At 43.2% G+C, this 27779-nt stretch overlaps 1 protein-coding gene and 1 pseudogene across 1 annotated transcript; one reads left to right on the top strand and one right to left on the bottom strand.

Annotated features, from left to right (window-relative positions):
- Positions 1-26922, bottom strand: part of LOC114583500 (olfactory receptor 6X1-like) — a 40244-nt pseudogene extending 13322 nt beyond the window's left edge.
- LOC114583503 (olfactory receptor 6C75-like) lies at positions 6231-7194 on the top strand. Its single transcript, XM_028704816.2, has one exon. The coding sequence runs from the start codon at positions 6232-6234 to the stop codon at positions 7192-7194; it is 963 nt and encodes a 320-aa protein (XP_028560649.2). The 5' UTR covers position 6231.
- Positions 26923-27779: the final 857 nt, after the last annotated feature.

The raw sequence follows: 27779 nt of genomic DNA, 5'->3' as shown, positions 1-27779 counted from the left end.
TTGAATTTTGCTATAAGAAGCTGATGATCTGAGCCACAGTCAGCTCCAGGTCTTGTTTTTGCTGACCTTATAGAGCTTCTCCATCTTTGGCTGCAGAGAATATAATCAATTTGATTTCGATGTTGCCCATCTGGTGATGTCCATGTGTAGAGTCGTCTCTTATGTTGTTGGAAAAGCGTGTTTGTGATGACCAGCTTGTTTTCTTGACAGAACTCTATTAGCCTTTGCCCTGCTTCGTTTTGATCTCCAAGGCCAAACTTGCCAGTTGTTCCTTTTATCTCTTGATTCCCTACTTTAGCATCCCCTATAATGAGAAGAACATCCTTCTTTGGTGTCACTTCTATAAGGTCTTGTAAGTCTTCATAGAATTGGTCAATTTCAGTTTCTTCAGCACCAGTGGTTGGTGCATAAACTTGGATTACTGTGATGTTAAAAGGTCTGCCTTGGATTCGTATCCAGATCATTCTATCATTTTTGAGATTGCATCCCAGTACAGCTTTCGCCACTCTTTTGTTGACTATGAGGGCCACTCCATTTCTTTTATGGGTTTCTTGCCCACAGTAGTAGATATGATAGTCATCCGAACTGAATTCGCCCATTCCCGTCCATTTCAGTTCACTGATTCCCAGGATGTCAATATTTATTCTTGCCATCTCATTTTTGACCACATCCAACTTACCCAGATTCATGGTTCTTACATTCCAGGTTCCTATGCAATATTTTTCTTTACAGCATTGGACTTTCCTTTCACTTCCATGCATATCTGCAACTGAGCGTCCTTTCGGCTTTGGCCCAGCCGCTTCATCAGCTCTGGATCTACTTGTACTTGTCCTCCGCTCTTCCCCAGTAGCATGTTGGGTGCCTTCCGACCTGAGGGGCTCATCTTCCAGCATCATAACTTTTATATGCCTGTTGTCTTTGTCCATGGAGTTTTCTTGGCAGGGATACTGGAGTGGCTTGCCGGTTCCTCCTCCAGGTGGATCACATTTGGTCAAAACTCTCCACTATGACCTGTTCATCTTGGGTGCCCTGCTCGGCATAGTTCATAGCTTCTCTGAGTTATTCAAGCCCCTTCGCCACGACAAGGCAGTGATCCATGAAGGGGCAGACAGTCGATAGCCCTGGTTAACTCCGCATTCCAGTGGGCCACCAGGGACTCAGCTGAAAGGCCATCAACATGGGATAAAGCATCCCCTACCACTCTCTGGAAACCATTTGGATCCATTAAGTGGCGGGGGCGGACCATCTGAATTGGTCCCACCTCCCTGCAGAGGGGAAGGGTCGCGGAGAAGTCCAGTTGCACCAGGAAGTGATCTGACCATGGCACTTCTTTTGTTTCACTTTTACTTAGTGTCAGATCACCCACATCACTAGAGGTGAACACCAGGTCTAAGGCATGTCCATGACTATGAGTTGGGCCAAACTTATTCAGGGACAGCCCCATGGAGGCCATGCTTTCCACGAAGTCCCGAGCAGCCCCTTGTAAGGTCGTGTCGGCATGGATGTTAAAATCCCCTAGGACAACCAAACTAGGTGTCTCCAGGAGAAAATCCGCCACGACCTGAAGCAGCTCAGACAGGGAATCCTTGGTGCAGCGGGGAGGTCGGTATACCAAAAGGAATCCTGTACTGCCCCTATTGCCCAACTTCCAGAACATGCACTCAGAAAACTGGATCTTCCCAGTAGGACGCCTGGTGCAAGCTAGTGACTTCCTAAAAATCACTGCAACCTCCCGCCCACATGACCTGGGTTGTTGTGCGTAAGAGAAACCTGGTGGGCAAGCAGCGGCAAGGACAGGCCCATCTGCTTCCTCCAACCAGGTCTCTGTCACACATGCCAGGTCAAATCCTCCATCCACAATCAGGTCGTGGATGGCAGTGGTTTTATTCATCATTGACCTGGCATTACACAGCAACACCTTCAGGTCATGTAGGTTTCCCCTGTTGATTCCAGTATCCATCCGGTCAAGGCCAGACCCGGAGGCAGGGATAGTCTTCAAACAATGACTAAACCTGCCTCCTTGGTAATGACATGGTCTGGTCTTAGCGTAACTCCGCCTCCTGCCCATGATCACCGAGATCGGATGTCCCAGTGCTTCCCCCCCGTGGAACCTGTCCCAGCCATCGTGTTGGCTGGGGCCCCACTCCCAGGCAGCCCTGATCCCGCCCCTTAAAAACAAAACACAAACTATACAGAACCAATAAAACAACAACAACAACAAAAAAGGAACTGAACAATTATACTAAAATTAATCCCCAACCAAATATCCATCCCACTCACCCCCAACAAAGGAAAAAAGGAAAAAAAGAAATTAAAAATTTAAATTGCCACCGACTGCTTGAGGACATTTTAAAGCACATTAACCACCTGGAACAGGGAAGCAATGGCAGAACACTTCCCACCCTTCCCAAAAAGTTTGTTCCAAATAAGGGCCTGGGCCACGCTCCCTGGGCCAGTTGGAAAAGGCCCTGGAAGGGAGCAGGCCCTGCAGTCCTCACCCAGCCGATGGTCCGAGGCCTCACCGCAGCAGGAGTCCCTTTATAGCTGGGAGAGAGGGCCTGGGCCACGCCCCCTGGGCCAGTTGGGAAAGGCCCTGGAATGGAGCAGGCCCTGCAGTCCTCACCCAGCCGATGAGCAGGTGAAAGATGCTTTGAAATATGCTTTTGACTGAAAACATGTTTTTAAGTTCTTGGAGTTTGAAACAACGGGAGGAAGGGGAAACGTGAACTGACTAAAATAGGCTCATGAAACATTTTGTGGTATATCCGAAGCCCAAATAAACCAATTTCTTTTAAAATAATCACTGGTTTCCAAAAGTCAATGAACTTGGCATATCATGTGTGCCTCTTGAATTTCAAGCAACAGAGAACTCTGTTCTACATAACTGGATACTGGTAATCACTCTTACTCCCAGTATGGTTGTTTTAAGAAAACTTAAGCTTTTTGTGGAAATTATGTTTAAATTATTAAATAACCCTTTAAGTGCCACTAGGGGGCAGCAAATATAAGGAAATGCTATGCAGCTTTGTCAGCACAACAACTGTCTGAGGCAGGAAGCCTGTGCCCCTGTTCATATATTCTGCCAGGGTGGTTACAAGTCCCTAGCCACACCTATACCATACATTTAATGCACTCTTATACCACTTTAAAAACCATGGCTTTCCCCAAAGATTTCTGGGACCTGCAGTTTACTAAGGGTGCTGGGAATTGCAGCTCAGCAAAGGTTTTACTAGCAACCCTCATGCGACCTCCGTTCTTGTGAAAACTGGGCCTTCTGGTTGGAATACCCTATTGTGAAAATGGGCCCATTTTTAAGCATTGCAGACCGTCACTTAAGCAGGCAAAGGAGAGGGGTGGTGCCTATAGACAGAGCAAGGGTAGCGAACGTGTGGTCCTACCAAAGTTACCCACCACTGATGTACAGAGATCCAAAGATACATTTTTGCCATCTTCTAAAAGGGTCCTTGGGCAACATATATAACCACTCTTTCTAGTCGTTTTCTTGCTTTGCTCAACATGCTGACAGGTCCAGTATGTATGTGTTTACACACACACACACACACACACACACACACACACACACACAATTGGGGACTTCCTGCACTTGGCCAATTGTCTCCTGTCCTTAGTTATGGCTGCAACACATTCAACTGTGGGGGGCAGGGAGAGCTGAGTGATAGAGCATCTGATTTGCACACAGAAAGTCCTGGGTTCAAGTGATACCAACTTCAGATAGGCCTCGGAAAGACTGGAATAATCATCAGCTCCTAACCAGGTGATTGAATTTGGGACCCTCTGAATCTGGCAGTGGCTGCTGGGAGCTGTGGTCCAAACATGTGGAGAGCACGGGTTGGAGAAGGCTAATCTGTGCAAATTAAAACAGCTTTGTTCCACTTAAGAATGAACATCCTCCTCCCAAGGGTCCTTTAAATAAAGCTTGTCTCACTAGTATTCTATGGAGAGGGTGATGGAAGACACCCAGCCATGATAAGATTTAAGTGGCACAGGAAATCTATATTATAGATCTGGTGCTGAAAGCTGCATCATACCAAGGTGAGGCATATTCTAGCATATTATACTGCTTTGCTTTATAAAGGTATTCAGAGTTTTCTTATTTTCATTATGGGCAAACACGTCAATTATTCCTCCCCCCCTTTTTTTTTTTAGAAAGAGATATCTAGGGTAGTATCAGTGCCAAGCTATATGATTAAATAGTTAACTAGTACAAATTTTTGGCAAATCAGCTTGTATTTACATATTTTTTTAAGTCTTCATGAAAAAATTTTCCCTAATGCGCACATTTCTTCCTAATCTACATATTTTTAAAAGCAATTTATCATAATATAATGAACTTTGACATGTTATTGTCACCAATGTGTGCATTTTAATGGACTTTTTATCCTAGTATAAGCACATCTGCACCCACTACTTGGCTGGAGAACAGCATTCCAAAATTTCAAGAACTGAAATTTTTGAAAAACACCCCCTCCCCCGTTTATGTGTTATTAGTTGTTTTGAAAGCCTTCAACAACACACATTTAACAACAATGTAATGTGAAGAATGTTGATGCTTTCCTTAACATAATAAGGGCTTCATCAGTGTGTGAGAGCATATCTATATATCTGTGTTTATCTGTTTGGCAGGACTATTATTTTTAAAGGATCAAATTGATATAGAATCAGAATTAATGCATGTGAATGAGATTTGAGCCAAAATCAATAGATCTGCTTGTTCCTATTTCAATTACATATAGTACATCTATAATACTCCCCCCTCCCTCTCCCCAAAAAAACACCCTCAGATTGAAGGGGAAAGACTTGAGGGGTGAATGCCAGCTATGCTCTTCTGAAGGAAGACAGCTGAAGGCATCCCTGTATCAGGAAATGTTTAATGTCTGATGTTTTACAATATTTATATATGCTGTAAGTGGCCCAGAGTGGCTGGGGAAACCCAGCCAGATGGGTGGGGTATAAATATTTTTTTTTTGTTATTATTATTGTTACTATTACTATTTATAGAAGAATTTGACCACTTTTGCCATTATATTCATAGTATTTCCTCCCTTCCACCTGTGTTCCTTTAGGCACTGTGGCTGGACTCCAATTACACACTTTTTGAAATCTTAGAGCTCTCTCACAACCATTTTGGGCAGGAAGGCTTCTATGTACTCTGACTTCAAGCCACAAATGCCGTACATGGTGATTTTCTGACCTGAGCTCCGTGATGGTTAGCAAAGCTGTTGTAGCAATTTCCTGCCACAATCCCATTGGCTCAAATTGTGTTTTTGGTAATCCAACCATTGTCACAGTGAAGTCAGACTCTCTTTCAGGGCAGAGGCAGTCACAATACAATGGACATGGTGAGATGAGGTATTACGGAGCATGTGGCAAAGGGCAGGATGTCACCTTCCCTCCAGCTACAGAAACTGCCTATACTGTGGCAGCTGACTCTTACGTCAACACTGGTGACACAGTGAAGTCCTCTACCAAACTTTAGCTGAAGGATTATATGGCAGGGCTTGTGGTGTCCACAACTCTGTCCTAAACATTGCAGTAATACCGTTCATCTTCTGTTCCATAAGGTACGTAACTGCCTCACTCAGCATAAGTTAGGACCAACCCTGGTGATGTGCAAATTCAGTAACTGTCTTCCTCGCACACTATCCCACAAACACTGTTATTAAGTCTTCATTAAGTGGAAGTACTAACCATTTGTGTGAATGTCAATTACCAATAAATATTGGTGGTCCCAATTAATTTCTTTTCAGATATGTTGTCAGACAAGGACTTTGCAAGTGATCAAGTGTATGCATGTGTGCTTGACTCTTTGCATGTGTGCTTTGGATAAAAATGGCACTTGTAAATGGACATTTTCCCTCTATCTTTGCAGGTATGGTCAGTTGAATCCAGTTGTGTGAATTTCCACAGATTATTTAGCTCAGCTGGAAGAGCATGAGACTCTTAATCTTAGGGTCTTGGGTTCAGGTCAAACACTGGGCAAAAGGATTTTTGCATTGCAGGTGTTTTGACTAGATGCCCCTTGTGGCCCCTTTCAACTCTGTGATTCTATGAATCCGATTCTGAGTCAATGTATGAAACAGGAGGCTGAACTATATGATTCTGTGGTCTGATCCAGGCAGGCTTGGCTTAACTTCATAATGATAATGATAATAATGCTACTTATCTATACTCATCTTTTGCCAGCAGATAACTCATGAAAGTCAAGACTTTATGGAGAACCAAACAAAGATCAATGAATTTCTACTGCTGGGATTCACTGAGAATGGCAAACTAGAGATATTTTTCTTTGTCCTTTTCTTAATCATGTACCTGATGGCTGTAACGGGAAACATGATGATTATCACCATCACTCTCATGGATTTCCGCCTCAGGACACCCATGTATTTCTTTCTACGGAATTATGCCATCTTGGAGATTGGATACACCACTGCTGCCATCCCAAAGGCGTTGTTCAACCTTGCATCTGGCAGGAAAACAATCTCGTATGCTGGATGTATAAGCCAATTGTTTTTCTATTTCTTCCTGGGCACCACAGACTTCTTCCTGCTGACTGTGATGTCCTTTGACCGATATATGGCCATCTGCAACCCCCTAAGGTACACCACCACCATGAATGAGAGGTTCTGCACACTTTTGGTGCTGTTCTCTTGGATTGGGTCGCTTGCTGTGATTTTGGCTCAAACTCTGCTATATGTTCAATTTCCTGTTTGTGGCTCCAACATCATTGACCATTTCTTCTGCGACAGCAAAGCATTACTCCATCTTCTCTGTGGTGACACACATTTCCTAGAGCTCTCCAGCTTTATTCTTTCGGTGTTTACGCTACTGGGGACTTTAGCTATCACCGTTGTGTCCTATGTGAATATAATCTCAACTGTTCTCCACATCCCAAGTGCTGCAGGGAGGCAGAAGGCCTTTTCCACCTGTGCTTCCCACATCACCATTGTCACTGTCACCTATGGAAGCTGCATCTCTATGTACGTCATACCTGAGCGGGATGGTGGGCAAAACTTCAACAAAGTTGTGGCCGTTCTTAACAATGTGGTTTGTCCTCTAATGACCCCCTTTGTATACAGCCTGAGGAACAGGCAGGTCCAAGATGCTTTGAAAAATGCTTTTGCCTACAAGCATGTATTTAATAAAATGCAGAGAAACTCATGCAGTTTGAAATGATTGAAGGAATGGGAGTTATGAACTGGTTAAAATAGACCCATGATACTTCTTATGGAGTTTCAGAAGCCCAAATAAATAGTTTTCTTGTTAAAACAAAAGCCTTCATTGCTGTGGAAAACCTCTGAATTATCACCAGATTCTTATTTCATAGTCAGAAAATTATAGAATCATAGTTTTAGGCAGTGTTATTTTTCTATAAAAAGAGATGCCAGAGCCCATCATGAACCTCTCCCTTGCTCTCTTATAATGGCAATGGTGCCCACCTGAGAGGTGCCAGAACCGAGTTTTGATGAACTTTGGCTGACAAGGACCCTCGTACCTACGGGACCACCTCTCCTGGTATGTCCCACAGAGGACCTTTCAGTCTTCAAATAAAAACATCTTGGAGATCCCAGGCCACAGGGAGGTTAGACTAGCCTTGACCAGAGCCAGGGCTTTTTCGGCCGTGGCCCATATCTGGTGGAACGCTCTGTCACAAGAGACTAGGGCCCTGCCGGACTTGACATCTTTCTGCAGGGCCTGCAAGACAGACCTGTACCGCCAGGCCTTTGGCCAAGGCACAGTCTATCCCCCTCTCTCCTTTATCTAATCCTCATAGAACTCTAACCCAATGGTTGCCATTAATTTGATTCTGAACTCATTTTAGAATGAATGTTTTTTTATTAATTGACTGTGTGATTTTATGTACACTGTACTATTTTTACTTGTTGTTACCCGCTCTGAGCCCAGCTTTGGCCGGGGAGGGTGGGATACAAATAAAAATTTATTATTATTATTATTTATATATAAAAAAACCTGGTTTGAGGCCTTATAGGCCAAATCTGCATCCAGGGCTGGAAATCTAGAGCAAGCCAACCTGGAACATATGTGGCCATTCATGGTAGGAAGCATTCACCACAACACTTTGCTCCGATGGAAGCTGCATCTCTATGTACAGTGGTACCTCGGGTTAAGTACTTAATTTGTTCCAGAGGTCCGTTCTTAACCTGAAGCTGTTCTTAACCTGAAGCATCATTTTAACTAATGGGTCCTCCTCCTGCCGCCGCGCCACCGGAGCATGATTTCTGTTCTCATCCTGAAGCAAAGTTCTTAACCCGAGGTAATATTTCTGGGTTAGCGGAGTCTGTAACCTGAAGCGTATGTAACCTGAAGCGTATTTAACCCGAGATACCACTGCACATGAAACCAGAGCAGTACAGCCTTTCAATAAGGCTGTGGCTGTTCTCAACATTGTGGTTTGTCCTCTTATGACCACTTCTGTCTACAGCTTTGTGGAACAAGCAGGTGAAATATGCTTTGAAATATGCTTTTGACTGAAAACATGTTTTTAAGTTCATGGAGTTTGAAACAACAGGAGGAAGGGGAAAAGTGAACTGACTAAAATAGGCTCATGAAACATTTTGTGGTGTATCTGAAGCCCAAATAAACCAATTTCTTTTAAAATAATCAATGGTTTCCAAAAGTCAATGAACTTGGCATATCATGTGTGCCGCTTGAATTTCAAGCAACAGAAAACTCTGTTCTACATAACTGGATACTGGCAATCACTCTTACTCCCAGTATGGTTGTTTTAAGAAAACTTAAGCTTTTTTGAGGAAATTGTGTTTTTATTCCTTACACCCATACCAGGGGTCTGCAACCCGCGGCTCCGGAGCCGCATGTGGCTCTTTTACACCTTTGCCGCGGCTCCGGGGCGGATACTAGCGAGGGGAGGAGGCGCATTGTGCGCCCCGACACTCCCCACTGTGGCGGGCGCTGTACTTGCTGTGATGTCGCATGGGGGCGGTGCGTGCGTTAGTCACGCACCGTCCCGACGTCACCTTCCCGCCTGCTGTCAGATTGCGGCTCCGGAGATATATTTGTTTTAAATGTCACAATGGTTTTGCGGCTCCCAGTTGTTTTTTTCTTCGGAAACGGGTCCAAGTGGCTCTTTTTGTCTTAAAGGTTGCAGACCCCTGACCCATACCAATCATTGTATCTTTTTCAAGGATACAAATCTAATCTACTTTACTGTCGAAGATTAAATAACCCTTTAAGTGCCACTAGGGGGCAGCACTATGCAGTTTTGTAAGCACAACAACCATCTGAGGCAGGAAGCCTGTGCCCCTGTTCATATATTCTGCCAGGGTGGTTACAAGTCACTAGCCACACCTATACCATACATTTAATGCACTCCTATACCACTTTAAAAATAATGGCTTTCCCCTAAGATTTCTGGGAACTGTAGTTTACTGAGGGTGCTGGGAACTGCAGCTCTGCAAAGGTTTTACTAGCAACCCTCATACCTATTGTGAAAAGTCCAATTTGTGAGAGAAACAAATCACATAAAACGGGTCACCATGTGCTTCTAATGCATACACATTTTTGCCAGCATCTACACAACATTGTTGGCATTCAGAATCCCCCACCCCCATTTAATCTGGATTTATCCTTTCAGGGGGAATTCTAATAAACCACACACACACACTTACAATATCTGAACAACTCCTTTTATAATACTAAGAGTTGTCTTCAAAGTTAGTCCTACTCAGAGTAGACCCATTGAAGTTAATATAGCTGCCAATTTAGGCCATTTAATTTCAGGGTAGAACTTAGTTGGCTACAGCCCTAAATTCACATCCGGAGGAACCCAAAAGAGGCTCCCATCAGGTATCCTGGTTAAAAAATAGTAAAAATGGCTGATCTGTTGCTAAATATGGTCGCTTGTTACAATCTGCTTCATTGGGTCAACGGTGGACAAACTTGATGAGCCTTTCCTCCTCTAATAGTTTTCTCATGAAATCTGCCAGTGATAGCTACTGTGTGAAAAATCAACTTTGGACTTGAGAAAAGTACAGGGAGGATGTAAGAAAACCACTCTGATGTCATACCCTCCGAATTCTGGAGATCTGATACCAGGATGCGTATCTTCTGGGATGCACACCCAGGTGAGTCATGTGAACCACGCCTCACTGTACCCTGATCAAAGTGTTTTTCCAGGGTCAGACGGGGAGAGCTCACAGCATGCAAAATGGCTGTTGTGATCTCGCATGGGGGGGGAAAGGGATGTCCCATTTTTTCTGGGACACACAACTGGTATGTGATGTTTCGAAGGTAAATGTTAACATGGAAAACCAGCTCCACAATCAAAATTTGATGGTGCCTAATTCAAACTGAACCTTCTGCTAGAAACGACTTCGAGAGCAGCTAGCCTGTATTGAGTGCCTCAACTTGTGCAGTCCTAACTTTGGACATAGGATGGAGCTGTGCCATTATGAAGATTGGGGGCAATTCCGAATTACTCCTTCCTTTATGTTGTTCCCTTTCCCATCTTGAAGTGTGTGTGTGTGTGTGTGTGTGTGTGAGAGAGAGAGAGAGAGAGAGAGAGAGAGAGAGAGAGAGAGGGCGATATGAATTGGATTGGACTTTACTTTTGAATGTTTGGCCCAATTCTTCTTGTTACCCAGTGCAGTGGAGACCAAAGGCTTTAAGAGGCTCTTAGTGGATGTAGCTCCTGGGAAGAGGGATTGATTGTTAAGTCACCCTGAGAACTGTGGTCCAGAAAGGGGAATAGGAGTCGCCTAACAACTCTCCTTGCCCTTAACAGGCTACAGTTCCCAGGATGCTTTTGTGGAAGCCATGGCTACTTAAAGTGGTATGATACTGTTTGAAATGAATAGCGCAGATGGGGTCTAAGTTAGGATGAGCACATGAAATCAAACATCCTAAAGCTCCTGATATGTACACACACACACACACACACACACACACACACACACAAACATTATATATGTATAATTTTATAGCAGGAAAAAATCCGGTTACTGTATTTACAGTAGGAGAAAAGTTAGCAAAATCCTTTTGATCATCTCCCTTGGCAGAAGTTTCAGACTGTAAAGCACTTTAATTAATTCAATAAGTTTTGTAGGCCACTGGGGTTATCTTGCAGAAATGTGAACAAAATTAATCTATAGGCATGGGAATTAATCAGGCAACAAAGTTTTGAAGAGTTAGTAGCAAACTTTTTGTTCTCTTGGTACATTAGGGGAAGCAGATAATGAGGTTGGTTTGGAAGGGGAAATCGATTAGCATCTGTTTTGCTAACTGCACACTAATCAGAGAATGAGACAGAAAAGTTTTGTTTTGTTCGTGTGTTTTTTTAATTGAAAACAACAGACTTAGATTGTCCATCAAGAGTCAAGTGGTAAAGTGGAAAATCAAACTAATACATTTTTGATAAAAATAACATAGCCACCCCCCAAAAAACACCCAATGAATTGATGTTAAATAACAACATTCACATAGGAAATATCTTATTCTATTTATTTTATTGTAAATATTATTGCATTTTATATCCCACATTTCCTCCAAGGAGCTCATTATTCTCCCCCTCCCCCTTTTATCCTCACAAGAATCCTGCAAGGGCGGTTCGAGGAAAAGAGAGTGACTGATCCAAAGTCACCCAGTGATTTGGTCTTCCGGGTCCCAGTCTGGCCCTCTGACCACTGCGCCACCCATAGGCCACTAGCCCATGACTACTAGCCAATGATAGCACTCACCATAATGACTGTATGCTATTTCCAGGACCAGAAGCATCATGCTTCTGAATACAGTTGTATCTCTAGTTACGAACTTAATTCATTCCAGAGGTCCATTCTTAACCTGAAACTGTTCTTAACTAGAGATGTGCTTTCACCAATGGGGCCTCTTGCTGCCGCTGTGCCGCTGGCACAAGATTTCCGTTCTAATCCTGGGGCAAAGTTCTCAACTCAAGGTAACTCTTCCAGGTTAGCGGAGTTTGTAACCTGAAGTATTTGTAACATGAGGTGCTTGTAACTCAAGGTACCACTGTACCAGACACGGGGAGACAACTGTGAGAGAGGGATCATGGGCTTCATAAATGATTCTGGTTGACCACTGAGAGGAAGATGATGCTGGAACAGATGGACCTTTGGTTCTGATGCAGTGGAGCTCTTTTTGCATTCTTATGAATTCTCAAACATTACTAGAGAGAAGGATGCTTAAGTCTTACTCAAGGGCCTATTTTTTAAAAACGAAACAAAACATTGAATAGCATACTTCTCTAGCAAATAGCTGAAATTTGGTACTTCACACATAGTGCAAGATACAGATAATCCTCCTGAGGAAAGCTTATGATGAATATTGCTGTAAAAAAATAAAAATGCATTGGAGAGGTAACATCAGTAACCTTGGAATAGGAAAGAGGAATTAATTGACCATATATTTCCACTTTCCACTGCAGGAGGCAATACACCTCTGAATACCAGATGCTGGGAATCACAACTGGGGAGCAGGGGTGCCCTACTTCTGCGTCCAAGCCCCCCCCCCCCCCCAATAAAGGCTGCCTCGCTTGCTGGCTGCGGAGGGTGGCGCTGAACTCCTCTCTTGGAGGCAATACTGCTCCCATCTTCTGCCTTTTCTCATTGACTTTGTGGGTGCCTGGCCCCCACAATTATATTATTGTGGGTGCCCAAGCACCCCCGGCCCCCTGGAGTTGGCTCCTATGTTGGGGAGAGTCCTGTTGTACTCAGGTCCTGTTTGGGGGCTCCCCGTGGGCACTTGTTTGGTCACTGTGAGTACTGGGCTAGATGGGCCATTGGCCTGGTCCATCAGGTCTCTTCTTATGTTCCTCTTCGTACACAGCAATAGTTCTCAGATTGGTGGGGGTGACAAAGCAAGGGCAGGTGAAATAGACTTTACATGTATGGGATGTCAACTGTGTTTTCTATAAATACAAACACTGAAACACAGAAGTAACTTCCATGAATTCTGGTCTTGACCACTGTTTTGGGCGGCTTCAATAGGGTTTTAGACAAATCCATGGAGGATAAATTCTATCAATGGCTGCTGGGTCCACAAGAGCCAAATTTCCAGAGGTAGTGTGCCTTCATCGTTACGTTCTTATTTTATTGAGCCACCTCATTGGCCATTGAGGAATGTAGAATGCTGGAGCAGATGGATATTTGGGCTTGATCCATCAGAGCTCTTATGTTCTTATAGAATCTATCCAGGTGAGGGGAACTTCACCTTGCCATTGACCCACTTGCTCTGTGCACCCAGTGACAATGTTGTACGGATGCAACAGCTGACAGTATACTGTAGAAGCAAAGGACTCACAAAAAGATATTAGATAACAGGAGTGGAAAATATGAAAGGTGATCCTGCATTGAGAAGCATCAAAGTTGAGCCTGCATTGAGCTAAACAACCTCTAAGATCCCTTCCAATATGTCAGTGTTTTGTATTTTTCACTAATCTGAAAATGTCATTAGCTTCAGTCTTTCTTTGCTCTCTAAAAATATGAGATCATCATCATCAACAACAACAACAGGTTTCTGCAACCTGCTTTACAAGATACCATTTTGAGGCTCTCGGGCTTATTTTCAGACCATGTGGTTTTCGTTCTGAAACAACCACCTGTGGTTCTACACCAGCTTCCACTTCATTTGAATGCTGAATGCCGGAAGAACGGTAGCAGCTGAAACTGAGAAGCTTTGAAGCGTGGCCACCCATGAATGTTCAGCAAAGTGGCAAACCCCTAACTAAACTTCCAGATGTCATCTGGCTTGTTTGGAGCACTGGATGTAATTACTTAATTTTAGAAAAAACACAAGGTAGTCCTCTTGATAGAGAATGCACTGGAAAGCTACACTGAATCCAGAGAGACAGGAGGGAGTTAGGGGTTTCAAAGAAAGACCTGCAGACATCTAGTCTAATTGCAAATGCACTCTATGTGGAGCTACCCTTGAAAACTGTCTGGAAGCTGGGGCAGAATGCTTCTGTTGGGGCTCTTCAGGGGAATGGGACAATTTATCACAGGATTCTTCAAGCAGTACACAGGTCCTTCAAGCAGGGGAATGGGACAATTTATCATAGGTCCTTCAAGCACTACACTTCTATGTGGTATTCGGCCTGATTAAAAGTTTAGATACTAGAGTTCAAAGCCCCAAATGGGTCAGGGCCCAAGTTCACAGCCCTTGATGTACAAAGCCCCTAACAAGTTTGGTCCAGGATAGCTTTAGGACCACCAGAACCCTTCACTCAAACATATATCACTGAGCTATGTTTAAGGAATACTGTTAACGGAATGTGGCGTCCTTGAAAAACTGAGCATCTAGCATAGCTGGCCCAGGAATGTGGAATGTCTTTCTGATGGCAATCTTCCAGGCACCCTCATTTCATACTTCCAGATGCCTTCTGAAGACATCCATGTGTCTACAGCTCTTTTGAGTTGCATGGATTCTATGTGAATGGCTGGTGCCTTCCAATTCCTCCATTGCTTTTATATTGTTCTTATCGTGTTATTTATTTATTGCATTTATGTCCTATCTTCTTGTCCAAGAAGCTCAAAGCGGCTTATATAATGCTCATCCTCTTCAGGGTAGGTTAGGCTGAGAGGAAGTGGATAGCCCAAGGTCACCCAGTGAATTTCATGGATGAGTGGGGATTTGAACCCTGCTCTCTCATGTCCTAGTCCAACTCTCTAACTACTGCACAATACTGTCTCTTTTTGTATTTGCCATACATCACTTCAATATTTTCTATATGAGGTAGTGGTATATAAATATTTGTAAAAGTAAAAAGTAATACTCTCCAACCCATACTTTGATATATACAAGTCTATTCTGCGTTGGTCAGACCATACCTGAAGTACCGTGTCCAGTTCTGGGTGCCACAATTTAAGGAGGATATTGATAAGCTTTAACGTGTGCAGAGGAGGGCAACCAAGATGATCAAGGGTCTGGAAACCAAGCTTATGAGGAACAGTTAAAGGAGCTGGGACAAGAGGAGACAAAGAGGAGATATGATAGCCATCTTCCAATATCTTAAAGGGTTGTCACATGGAAGAGGGAACAATATTGTTTTCTCTTGTTAGAGAGGGTAGGACCTGAACCAATGGCTTCAAGTTAGAAGAAAGGAGATTGAGAATAAACATTAGGAAGAGCTTTCTGACAGTAAGAGCTATTTGACTGTAGAACAGACTCCATCAGAAGGTGGTGGACTCTCCTTGGAGGTTTTTAAGCAGAGGTTGGATTGCCATCTGTCATGGATGTGTCATCTGAGATTCAGTTGAAGGTTGACATTGATGCCAAAATCCAGCATTGCCTGAGCTCTGCAAGTGCAGCTTTCTCCCAATTGAAGTGCAGAGTGTTTGAGGACTGAGATATTCACAGGGAAACTAAAATGCTTGTTTACAACGGTATTGTAATACCAACCTTACTGTATTCTTATGAAACATGGATCACTTGTAAACACCATCTTGTAAGATTCCATCAACAGTGTCTCCAAAAAATTTTACACATCACTTTGGAAGACAGATGAACTAATGCCAGTGTACTGGAAGAAGCAAAGATCACCAGTGTAGAAGCAATGGTTCTTCAACATCAACTTCATTGGACTGGCCATGTTGTGTGGATGCCTGATTATTGTATTCCAAAGCAACTACTCTATTCCGAACTTAAAAATGGAAAGCGTAATGCTGGTGGTCAACAAAAGAGGTTTAAAGATTCTCTCAAGGCAAATCTAAAAAAAGTAGTATGAACACTGACAACTGGGAAACACTGGCCTGTGAGTGCTCCAATTGGAGTACAGCCTTTACCAAAGGTTTCATGGGCTTTGAAGATGCTCGAACTCAGGATGAAAGGGAGAAATGAGCTTGGCAAACCCTCACCGTGATCCACTCCTGCCCGGAAGCCTATGTCCCCACTGTGGAAGGACGTGTGGATCTAGAATTGGCCTCCACAGTCACTTACGGACTCATTGTTAAAACCGTGTTTACGAAAGACAATCTTATTCGACTATGAGTGATCACCAAAGAAGAAGAAGAAGAAGAAGTTGAGATTTCTGCATTGCAGGGAATTGAACTTAGAGGACCATTTGAGTTCCCTTCCAACTCTACATTTCTATCAGGGGAGGCTAATGGACAGTGACTCACAACAGGGCCTTCTCTGTGATCACACTACATTTATGGCACTCTGTTCCCAGGTGACGCATATGTCTATTACACTGTTGCTGTTTAGGGCAGCATAAAGGCCTGTTTGTTTATCCAGCCCTTTAAGATGTGAATGTCTATTGCAATCTCAGCAGCTGCAGTTAGGATATATTTTGAATATTTTTATATTATATATATCATATTGTTTTGCTGCTTGCTGGCCTGGTCTCCCATGAGAGGAAAAGCAAGCTAAAAATGAAATTCATGCTAGTTCACAGTTAAAGGGGCTAAATTATGCAAAGTTTAGAAATTGTAAGAAGGGAGGGCAAAAAAAAAAAGGTTGTTTCAATCGCAGCAATAAGCATCAATAAAGCATCAATATGGTATAAAAGAGGAACCATAGAAAATGCGTTCTTAAAAAAATATGCCCAATTTTTGTTTGTTTGTTTTGCTTCTGTAATTTAATCTTGACTATGGCTATATACATATTAACACCTTGAAATGCCTCATGTTGTTTCCCCTATTGCTTTTCAAGTAACTTTTTAATGTTGTGGTTCACACCAGAAAAGGGACAAGGTGGTATTCTCCTGATGTCCATTACCTGATTTGCTTCGAATTCACTGAAATTGTCATGTCCTGTGTGAGTGCCTGAAGGCGGTTGGAGGATGGATGGCAGCTAACAGATTGAGGTTGAATCATGACAAGACGGAAGTACTGTTTTGGGGGGGACAGGGGGTGGGCAGGTGTGGAGGACTCCCTGGTCCTGAATGGGGTAACTCTGCCCCTGAAGGACCAGGTGAGCGGCCTGGGAGTCATTTTGGAGTCACAGCTGTCCATGGAGGTGCAGGTCAGTTCTGTATCCAGGGCAGCTGTCTACCAGCTCCATCTGGTACACAGGCTGATTCCCTACCTGCTCGCAGACTGTCTCGCCAGAGTAGTGCATGTTCTAGTTATCTCCTGCTTGGACTACTGCAACACGCTTTATCTGGAGCTAACTTTGAAGGTGACCCAAAAACTACAACTAATCCAGAATGTGGCAGCTAGACTGGTGACTGGCAGTGGCCGCCAAGACCATATAGCACTGGTCCTGAAAGACCTACATTGGCTCCCAGTACGTTTCTGAGCATCAGATGTCAAGGAAATAAACAACTATCTGACTTTTAGAAGACATCTGAAGGCAGCCCTGTTTTAGGGAACTTTTTAATCTTTGATGTTTTATTGTATTTTTAATATTCTGTTGGAAGCTGCCTAGAGTGGCTGAGGAAACCCAGCCAGATGGGCGGGGTATTATTATTATTATTATTATTATTATTATTATTATTATTATTATTATTATTATTATTTACAATGGCTGCCTGACACATCTCAGTTCTACCATGACTTCTGTTTTCTAATCAGATGGAATCTAGTTGGAGAGTAAGGGGTCTTTCTAAAGGAGCTACATAATACTGAAGAATTGTTGCGAATGTCATGTGCACTTGGCTTCAAACACCAGTGGTTCGAGTATTTTATTATTAATCTGACCTTCCCAGATACATGCAAGCTCTAGCACACAAAATGGAGTCTCTGCATCCAACCTCTAGCATAGTCACCCTACTAACAAAATGGAGAATCCCAGAAATTGTAGCAAAACAACTTTACCACCATTACACTATGGTACAAATTGTTTTCCTGGATCATTGCCTTTCTCTGTGTATTCCCCCCCACCACCACCACTTTCAAGCTCATTTGCAAGGATATACTAAAAATGGCTTTCAGTCTCTCGGTCACTGCTTTCAAGTGCAGTCATGATCGGCAGGTGTTTTCAGAGCAAAGGAAACCAAACTGAATCATGCGCATCTAGGCCTGCATCTGTGGTCGCTTCCTGTCTGAAGCTCTGTAGAGGGCTGACACCCCAGGCTGGAGAGAGAAATGATTAATAAAATTAAATGCCTTGAGAAAGACATTAAAAAAAAATGAGTGGCAATCCTTCTAGATGTGAGATGAGCAAATAACTGAAAGACATTCACAGGTCACTTCTCCTAATCTTTCTTTCTTTCTTTCTTTCTTTCTTTCTTTCTTTCTTTCTTTCTTTCTTTCTTTCTCTTTCTAACGAATCACACCCTTCATGGGAAACTGGTCTCATGAAGCAGCTTTCGCATCTCTAAAACACATGAAAATACCTTTACAAAATGTACGAAGAAGAAGAAGAAGAAGAAGAAGAAGAAGAAGAAGAAGAAGAAGAAGAAGAAGAAGAAGAAGAAGTTACAATTACAAATTTTGCAATGTGCAGCTGCTTGGGTGGGGAAATTGGATCTGATTTCAAAAATATGAATTCCTCAATTGGTGTAGTGTTTTCAGTGTTGAACTAGGCCCTAAGAGACCAGGGTTCAAATATCCACTCGGCCATGAAGCTCAATGGGTGACCCTGCCTCTTGGCCTATCCTAGCTCACAGGGTTGAAGTAGGAATTAAATGAGGGGCAGGAGAACGGTGTAAGCTCCATGGAGAAAAGGTGGGGTGTAAATGAAACAAACAAACAAATAAACAAACAAACAAATAACTCTCCCATGTCAACATCTACATTGTATTATGATTATTGAAGAGAAGCCCTTGGCACCAACTGGCTGCTCATAGTTCCAACAGCTCAGGGATCCAAAATGTTTTGCCTTCTATCTGGGAAAGAAAGTTGTCCACGGAAACAGCTTTGTGGGGCAGGTTGAGCACTGGAAAGCGTTGCCAAGTTGCAGAGATGCTAAGGGAGGCAAAGTTCCTCAAAACAAGGTGCTAGGAGAAAAGGTGTTCAGTGGGATTGGTAGGAACAAACAGAAATCTAGCCTAGCTCGAAGAGAAGGAACACAGAATGAATGACTTTGAGACACAGTGGCTATGCCTTTGCTGGGAATCACGTGTGGGGAGAGGGTTGCTGCACTCAGGTCCTGCTTTCAGGCTTCTCATGGGCATCTGGTTGACCCATAGGCATCTGGAGGGCTCTGTCATGAGGCAGATTGAGGCGGTTGCTTCAGTCAGAAGAAGCCCCTAAGATGGCAGCCCCATTGGTATCCTGGGCATATCTTGTGGGGCAATTTCAGTGAGCTCTCACCCAAAATTAGTGCTGGTGCTAGTGTTATTTCTCGGCCAGCAGCAGAGGCAGCAGGATGGGGGAACAGTGCTGGTGGCAGCAGTCACGGTTGCTGCAAATCACCAGTGGGAAGAACACTGCAGCACTTGAGTCCTGCTTTGGGGCATCTCATAGGCATCCGGTTAGCCACTTATTACTTTTTAAAATGCCATTGAATTACTTATTTAGAGAATTGTTGACTTGAGTTTCTATTTTGTTTCGTTAAGCACATAGGAAGAGCCTGCAGGATCAGGCCCATGACCCTTCTAGTCCTGCATCCTGTTCTTTGTTTGGCCAACCAGATGCCTGTGGCAAGTAGGACCCAAGCACAAGAGCACTCGCCCCTCCTCCACTTTCCAGCTGCAGGCATTCAGAAACATTACTGCCTCTAACCACGGAGGCATAGTTTATCCATCATTGCTAGTAGTTTTTATTGCCTTCGCTTCCATGGAGTTATCAAATACCGTATTTTTCGCTCTATAGGACGCACTTTTTCCCCTCCAAAAATGAAGGGGAAATGTGTGTGCGTCCTATGGAGCAAATGCAGGCTTCAGGAAGCTATCCGCAAGCCTTCGGAGCACGGCGGGAGTTCCCGCTGGGCTCCCCAGGCTTGCGGATAGTAGCCTGCATCCCGAAGCCCGGGGAGCGCTCCACAGCGCACCCCGGGCTTTGGGCAGATATCCGCAAGCCTGGGGAGCCCAGGCTTTTTCTTTATTCCCCCCCCCCCAAAACTAAGTGCACCCTATGGTCTGGTGCACCCTATAGAGCGAAAAATACGGTATCTCTTCAAAGCATCCAAGTTCTACATTGGCTCCCAGTACGTTTCTGAGCACAATTCAAAGTGTCGGTGCTGACCTTTAAAGCCCTAAATGGCCGTGGCCCAGTATAGCTGAAGGAGATTCTCCACCCCCATCGTTCAGCCTAGACTCTGAGGTCCAGCTCTGAGGGCCTTCTGGTGGTTCCCTCACTGCAAGAAGTGAGGTTACAGGGAACCAGGCAGAGGGCCTTCTCGGTAGTGGCACCCGCCCTGTGGAACGCCCTCCCATCAGATGTCAAGGAAAGAAACAACTATCTGACTTTTAGAAAACAACTGAAGGCAGCCCTGTTTAGGGACTTTTTAAATGTTTGATGTTTTATTGTGTTTTTAATATTCTGTTGGGAGCTACCCAGAGTGGCTGGAGAAACCCAGTCAAATGGACCGGGTATAAATAATAAGTTGTTGTTGCTGCTATTATTATTATAACTACTACCACTACTACTACTGTTACTACTATTGTCACTATCACTGCCTCCTGTGGAAACAAGTTCCATAGTTTAACTGTGAAAAAATACGTTCTTTTATCTGTCCTTAATCTTGCAACATTCAGCTTTATTGCTCCAGCTACAACATTCAGTTAAAATTTCCAGAGTGGTTTAACAACCAATCATTCTGCCCAGGGAACTCTGGGAATTGTTGTGTTCCAAGGAGAATACGGGTCTCCTAACAACTCAGTGTACCCTTAATAAATGACATTTGCCATGATTCTTTGAGGAAGCCATGACCATTTATCATGGAATGATGCTACTTTAATGAATATTGCAGTTGGGGCCTAATACCAAACAGTAGGTTTATTTTCCCAATGTATCATTCTATTGCCTATTTCTTTTTTTTTAAAGGGTGGTACTTGAGAACACAACTTGTACAGCTGGGATTCTCACAAACCTCTTTCGAAGCTTAAACCTCATCTTTCGTTACAGTGACAGAAAGCATTGCTAAAAACTCAAACACGCACGTACAAAAGAATTACCCTGATTAGCACATTTGTGGTTGGTGGCCGTTGGCTCATGTTATCACCTCTGAAATATTTTTGTCTAGATATTTCTCAGAATCCTGACACCTGGGTATTTCAGTAGTGGCCACTGGATGACATTTGAAAGCTCCATCAAGAACAAACTGGTTGAGATAATGAAGTTATGAGAAAGCAGAAATACGAATCACCGTTATTCAGGGTCTAAGGAGGAGGAGGTAGTTTTGGTTTCTTGATGAAATATGCCTAGTTCAGAAATAGGTCTAATTTTGGACAGTTTTAACAGGGTTCCCCCTCCCTTAATCGGACACCTGTTCCTTTTGGGGAAATATGTGTAGTTGTAATAATTTATTACCTTAACACAATAAAGTTGATCATCATAGTCTAATGATAAATTGCATACAGTAGTAACCGAAAATATTATCTTGTTGGCATCCATCTGTTTCAAGAGATAATGGAGTGAGCCTCTGAGGGTGAAGTCAAACCAATATATTAGCAGCACCAAAGTGACATTCCTGGGGCGCAAGCGTGGACAGTGTGTATGGAGGTTCTGGGCTGCCCAGACAAGACCACCCCCTCAGCCTGGCACCAGCTTGGCTTCAGGAGTTGCCAGAAGGAGGTGTACAAGGCACCATCCAACCATCTAGGGCAGGCATGGCCAAACTTGACCCTCCAGCTGCTTTGGGGCTACAATTCCCATCATCCCTGACTACTGGTCCTGTTAGGTAGAGATGGTGGGAGTTGTAGTTCCAAAACAGCTGGAGGGCCAAGTTTGGCCATGCCTGATCTAAGGACTCCACTCCGGAATTGTGTAGGGTTTACTCCTTAGATAGAGTTGCCATATTTCAAACACTGATGAGCATTTTTCTGCCAAATCACATGAAAAAGTGATGCTTTATGTTATTTTTTATGGAAAATCAGCAAAAACTACACTGCCGACATGTCCGGATTTCCTGGGACATTTTGCTGATTTCCGCCCAGACACTGCTACCAACTACAGTATTCTGGATATGTCTGGGAAATTCCAGACATATGGCAACTCTGCCTTAGGCTTTTCTTCTCCCAAAGATATCCCACAAAACAACAGTGGTGGCAGCCATGTTAGTGTGCGAAAAACACTACAGTTTGGTGATGCAAGACATTTTATGGCAGCATAAGCTTGAACCTTGCATCTAAGTGAGCTCTGATCCAAACAAAGCTTTTACCATAATGTGTGGGTTAGGTTGCATTCATACAGCAGTTTATTCAAATTCATGAATGTTTCCCTGTGGAGATTATGTTTTTGCTGATAAAGAGTTAACTCCATCTTTGAACTATGTGATTTACTGACTGGCACGCTCTGAGATAGTTGGAATGGGAAGCTATGGGGTGCTCTTTGTGGGGCTTTTAGATGCCCAATTATTCTACTTTCTTGTGTCTGGGCTAGAGAGACAGAACATTCCCTGTCCATCATCTAGACTTGTAGAATATTATTATTATTATTATTATTATTATTATTATTATTATTATTATTATTATTCCAGAGATGGCAAATCCATGTCCTTCCAGATGTTGCTGGACTTCAGCTCTCATCATGATGGTCTGGGGCTGATGGGAGTTGGAGTCCAATACTGTGAGGGCCAATTTCACAGACATAATCTAATTATTAAAGGAAGCGCTTCAGGTAGGGATAACCATGAGATGTAAATGCTGGTCACCATTTATGATGGTCATTTTTAAAAAAATCCTCAATTATTTAATAAGGAAACATATTTTATTCTCCAAAGCAAAGGTATCAGACTGCTATTTTGCCACTAGGAAAGAGCAGGTGACAGTTTCAGAGGTATTGGGAAGTACCAAGACTTTTAGGTTTTGAGTTTCATTCTAAGTGCAGAAATATGAAACTGAGAAGCAGAACTAATGATGGATGTTTGAAACAGTTGTAGTTGTGCCAGGTGTGTGAGAGAGAAGAGCAGAGAGAGAACGTTAGGTATAGGATGAGGACATTTCATGCCCCTCATTCTTTAATTATTTTAGCATCATGTTTAACTCATTTATCCTCCCAGTGTCATGGCTTCATCCACTTAACAAACACATGCATTTCTCTCTTTCTTAATGTATATACATAGACATTATGTATGGAGTATGGACAAGACAGCAAGAGAGGGAAGCAGAATTCAATAAATGCACACAACTGATGAAGCACCTATTCAGCTTACACAAGGTCTACGAAATCCTATTCCAATTTTCACTATGGGTGAACTAATTTTGACAGGTCGTTGGCCCAGTGTCACTGTTCAAATCTCAATTTAATCCAAGGTATCTCTGAAATATTTCATTCTTCATCCTCATGCTACTTCTTCATTCCTCGTCTCTTTGTGTGCTGAGATTAACCCAGGAAGTCTTCCATTAACCATAGTTAACTGTTCCATCTGAACCAATATACTATCATTATAAGATTTGGAATAAGCTAGGATCTTAAACTATGGTTTAGAATTGGTTTAAATCTTGGTTTGCCCTGATCCTGTTGAACCTAGCCTGTTGGTTCATATATAACTGGAGACTATGGTTAATGGAAGACTTCCTGGATTAATCCAGCACACTAAGAATATGGAGAGAAAGGGCATAAAGCTTGTGCATTTTTCATTTCAATAAAATGAGTTATATATGTTTGAATCAGATCATTAACTGTGATAAAGACACCACAGAATACACGAAGGGCAGCTCATAAATAAAAGTATGCGTATGTTTAAAGTACTATGGATCTACACATGTACCCAGACACAGTGGCGTAGCGTGGGGGTGCAGGGGGGGCCAGCCGCACCGGGCGCAACATCTGGGGTTAGGGCAAATCCACGGGTTAGGGGGCGCAAATCCACGGGTTAGGGGGCGCAAATTACTTGCCTTGCCCCGGGTGCTGGCAACCCACGCTACGCCACTGCCCAGACAGCAGTGAGAATGGAGGCAAAGATTTCATCCAGTCATCAACATTATTTTATTTTATTTCATTGCATATTAATCCCACCACAAACCAGTAATTTGAGGGACGGTTTTCTCTTCTGCAGAACACCCAAGTCGATGTGTTATTCTTAGGCTGCCACCAAGTCTGGGTGGACTTACAAACACTATTCTTTGGGGGTTCCAGACTTACTTGTTATGTGGTCAAAGATGCTCATAATTTATGAAGTACAAAGGTCTTCCTTCCTAATGCTTTTTGTGAAGCATCTTTGACCTCATTGTACCTGATGGTGTATATGAAAGGGTTCAGCACTGGGGCAACTATCATGTTCAGTACAGACACGACTTTCACCCCCTTGAATGAAGCTCTTGTGACAGTAGGTCTTAAGTACATGAAAAGGACTGCTCCATACAAGATGCTGACCACAATGAGATGGGAGGCACAGGTGGAGAAGGCCCTCTGCTGTCAGTGATGTTGGAGATGCAGAAGGAAATCAACATCACCACCACCAAAATCATTTTTGATGTGCCTCTATAACAAACTTTGTGTCCACAATACCTGCCCTCCCCCAAAGTTGTACATGGAAGGGTGTTGATTTTCTTTTCTTTGCTTAGGTAAAGAACGAAGGGCAGAGGTAAAACCATGTTTCCTTCAACAGTGCCTCCCTTTCAAGGAGATCTAACCAACTTTCTCTGTAAAAGATATTTCACTGATGGTCTAATTGCACTTCTGATTCACACATGAAAGGGATATTTCATCTACACCCTGCAAAGCCCTTCTTACAAATCATATAACACTAATGAAAAGTTATTTCACCTTCTCCAAAAGTTCTGGGATTCTGTCTCTAGGGCTCTGCCCCTTTGTGATTTCCCATCAGAAACACCCAAAGCTGAAGGTTGGATCAGAAAATGTTGAGTCAGCCAGACCCCACATGTGTTGATGTTTTTCAAAGAATTGAATGCTTTATTTGTCATCCTTCACATATTCTAAAAGTCTACATTTTCCCATGTATTTTTTCTGGAATTTCCTTTAGAGTAATGTATGGAAGCAAGAATTCAATCATGCAATATTTTACACAGGTTTCATGGCTGTGTAAGGTTCAAAGGTTGGCTACAGTAGCCCAAGAGTGAGGATCCTTTTTCAACTTGTGTCTCCTTCCCTACATGGCAGTGATGTGCTTAGAGCTTAGAAACTGCAAAGGTCTCACTTCCTAAGGCTTATTTTAAAGCACCTTTGACTTCATTATTATGCATTGGTATTGTGGAAAAGCTGTTTAGAAATCATTTAATAAAAGAAAACTTTGTCTTCCTGGCCACAGTATCTTATTACAGCTGGGGTGAGGAATCTGTGGCCCACTAGATGCTGTTAGACTCCAAAACCCAACACAAGTCCCAGTCATCATAGCCAATGAGCAAGGATGATGGGAGTTGTAGTCCAGCAACATTTGGAGGGCCACAGTTTCTTTATCCCCATAGCATCTTCTGAGAGTTCCACCAAGTCTGACAGGACTTCCAGACACCGCTCTTAGGTGTCCCCAGACTGATATGCTATGTAGTCAAAGCTGCTTCAATGCAGGGTCTGGAAATAGACAAGACACCCAAAGAAAGTGGATGAAGCCAGGTATTGGCTTTTCTGAGACAGAGAAGTGTTATCAGGTTCAGTCCCCATCATCCACAGGTAGGACTGGGGAAAACCTCTGTCTGCAAGCCAGTATTGGTCCTGCCAGCCAGTGTGGACATATCTGACCAAGATGGACCAAGAGTCTGATTCAAAGAAGGCCACTTAATCAGCTATCTCTTGCCATTATCTGGTAAGTGGGGACATAAGAAGGTAGATTACTCTTTCTATACCCATCCATCCATCCATCCATCCATCCATCTCCTCTAATCATCACTAAATTGATTGGCAATGGCACCATTTCAGAATAGAATCAGACCTGTGGTAAACTTGGATTCAGAGGAGCATAGGGTAAATTTATATTTATATACTGCCCATCTGACTGGGTTGCTGGGATTCAGGTCTCTGTGAGCACTGAGTTAGACAGCAGTCCTTTCCAAACCAAGTCAGTGCTTAGAACTTAGAAACTGCAAACGTCTTCCTTCCTAAGGCTTTTCGTAAAGCCTCTTTGACTTAGAATCATAGAATCATAGAGTTGGAATAGACCACAAGGGCCATCGAGTCCAACCCCCTGCCAAGCAGGAAACACCATCAGAGCACTCCTGACATTTGGTTGTCAAGCCTCTGCTTAAAGACCTCCAAAGAAGGAGACTCCACCACACTCCTTGGCAGCAAATTCCACTGTCGAACAGCTCTTACTGTCAGGAAGTTCTTCCTAATGTTTAGGTGGAATCTTCTTTCTTGTAGTTTGGATCCATTGCTCCGTGTCCGCTTCTCTGGAGCAGCAGAAAACAACCTTTCTCCCTCCTCTATATGACATCCTTTTATATATTTGAACATGGCTATCTTATCACCCCTTAACCTCCTCTTCTCCAGGCTAAACATGCCCAGCTCCCTTAGCCGTTCCTCATAAGGCAGCCAGTGCAAGCTTAAGGCAAACCGGAGAGGTCATGAGGGTGGGTTACCTCAATGGATGGCAGATGGCTAAGTATCTATCAAAGGACATGATAGAAAGAATGAAAAACTCTGTGACACCAAAGAGGAAGTAGAAGAACGACTGTGCCATGCAACAGTGGAAGCAGATCGTGTTCTTTGCCGACAGGAAGTTGACTAGCATCTTCGGCATAAACACAGTAGTGTGTCCAATCTCAATAATAGAGAAGTTGCTAAGGAAGAAGTACATCGGCTTCTGGAGCCGATGGTCCACAGTCACGATGACAATGATGAGACCATTCCCTGTAAGGCACAGAAGTTAGAGCAGGAGGATCACCACAAACAAAAGGATATCCATGCCCTGAAAATGGGGGAATCCCAGAAGGATGAATTCTGTCACTCTTGAGCAATTTGTTAAGTCCATCCTTTGAGTCTACAAGTAGACAGGAGAGAAAAAGAGATAATGAGGAAAATAGGAAGCTGCCTTCTGGTGAGTCAGACAATAGGGTCATCTAGCTCAGAGTGGTCTATCACACAGCTCGAGGGCCACATGCCTGATCTTGTAAAAACTTGACCTTGTAACTGTTGTTACAGTTGTGCAGTAACAACAGTTGTGCAGCCCATAAGCATCCCACACTGACCACAATGACCACTCACAGATGGTATGGCAGCAGAAAGCAGACTTAGCATCAGCTCCAGGCATGCTAGCACCGACAAGCCAGGGCAAACCAAGTAGTCAAGTATGGACAGAAAATCTGCCCATTTTGGTTCTCCAATTTTACCTCCTTCCAATTTTAAAATCCATTAGTTCTTTGCTACAAATTTCTCCCAATCACCACATCTACATATGCAGTTGGGGTTAATATACAATCTCTGCAAGCTTCCTTGCATTTATATGGTGTTTTTTAAAAAGTTATTAATGCCCTTTCCTCTGTCCTTTCCCCTAGTATAGCTATTCTGCATTGGAAGATTGGGTTGATTTGATTAACATCCTATGCACTTTTAAAATGTGTTGGGGAAGGGGTTACTGGGTTGTTGTTTTTATTTTGATTATGTGGTTTTATATTCTGATTTTATTCTGTGAAATGCCCAGAGGCCTGCTGGTATAGGGAGGTATATAAATTGAAATAATAATAATGATGATGATGATAATAAAAATTATAATAATCTGCATTGGAAGTGTGGATTTATAACAGGGGTCGGCAGGATTTACCTTGCCTGGGCCGGTTCACTCCAGCGGAGATCCCTCTATGGGCCAGATTGTGCGCATGCTTGAGAGCG

The sequence above is a fragment of the Podarcis muralis genome, chromosome 13 (genome assembly GCF_964188315.1).
Source record: "Podarcis muralis chromosome 13, rPodMur119.hap1.1, whole genome shotgun sequence".
NCBI classification, from domain to species: domain Eukaryota; kingdom Metazoa; phylum Chordata; class Lepidosauria; order Squamata; family Lacertidae; genus Podarcis; species Podarcis muralis.
Note: the sequence above shows the minus strand (reverse complement) of the source record. Positions and strands in the feature narration are given on the sequence as shown.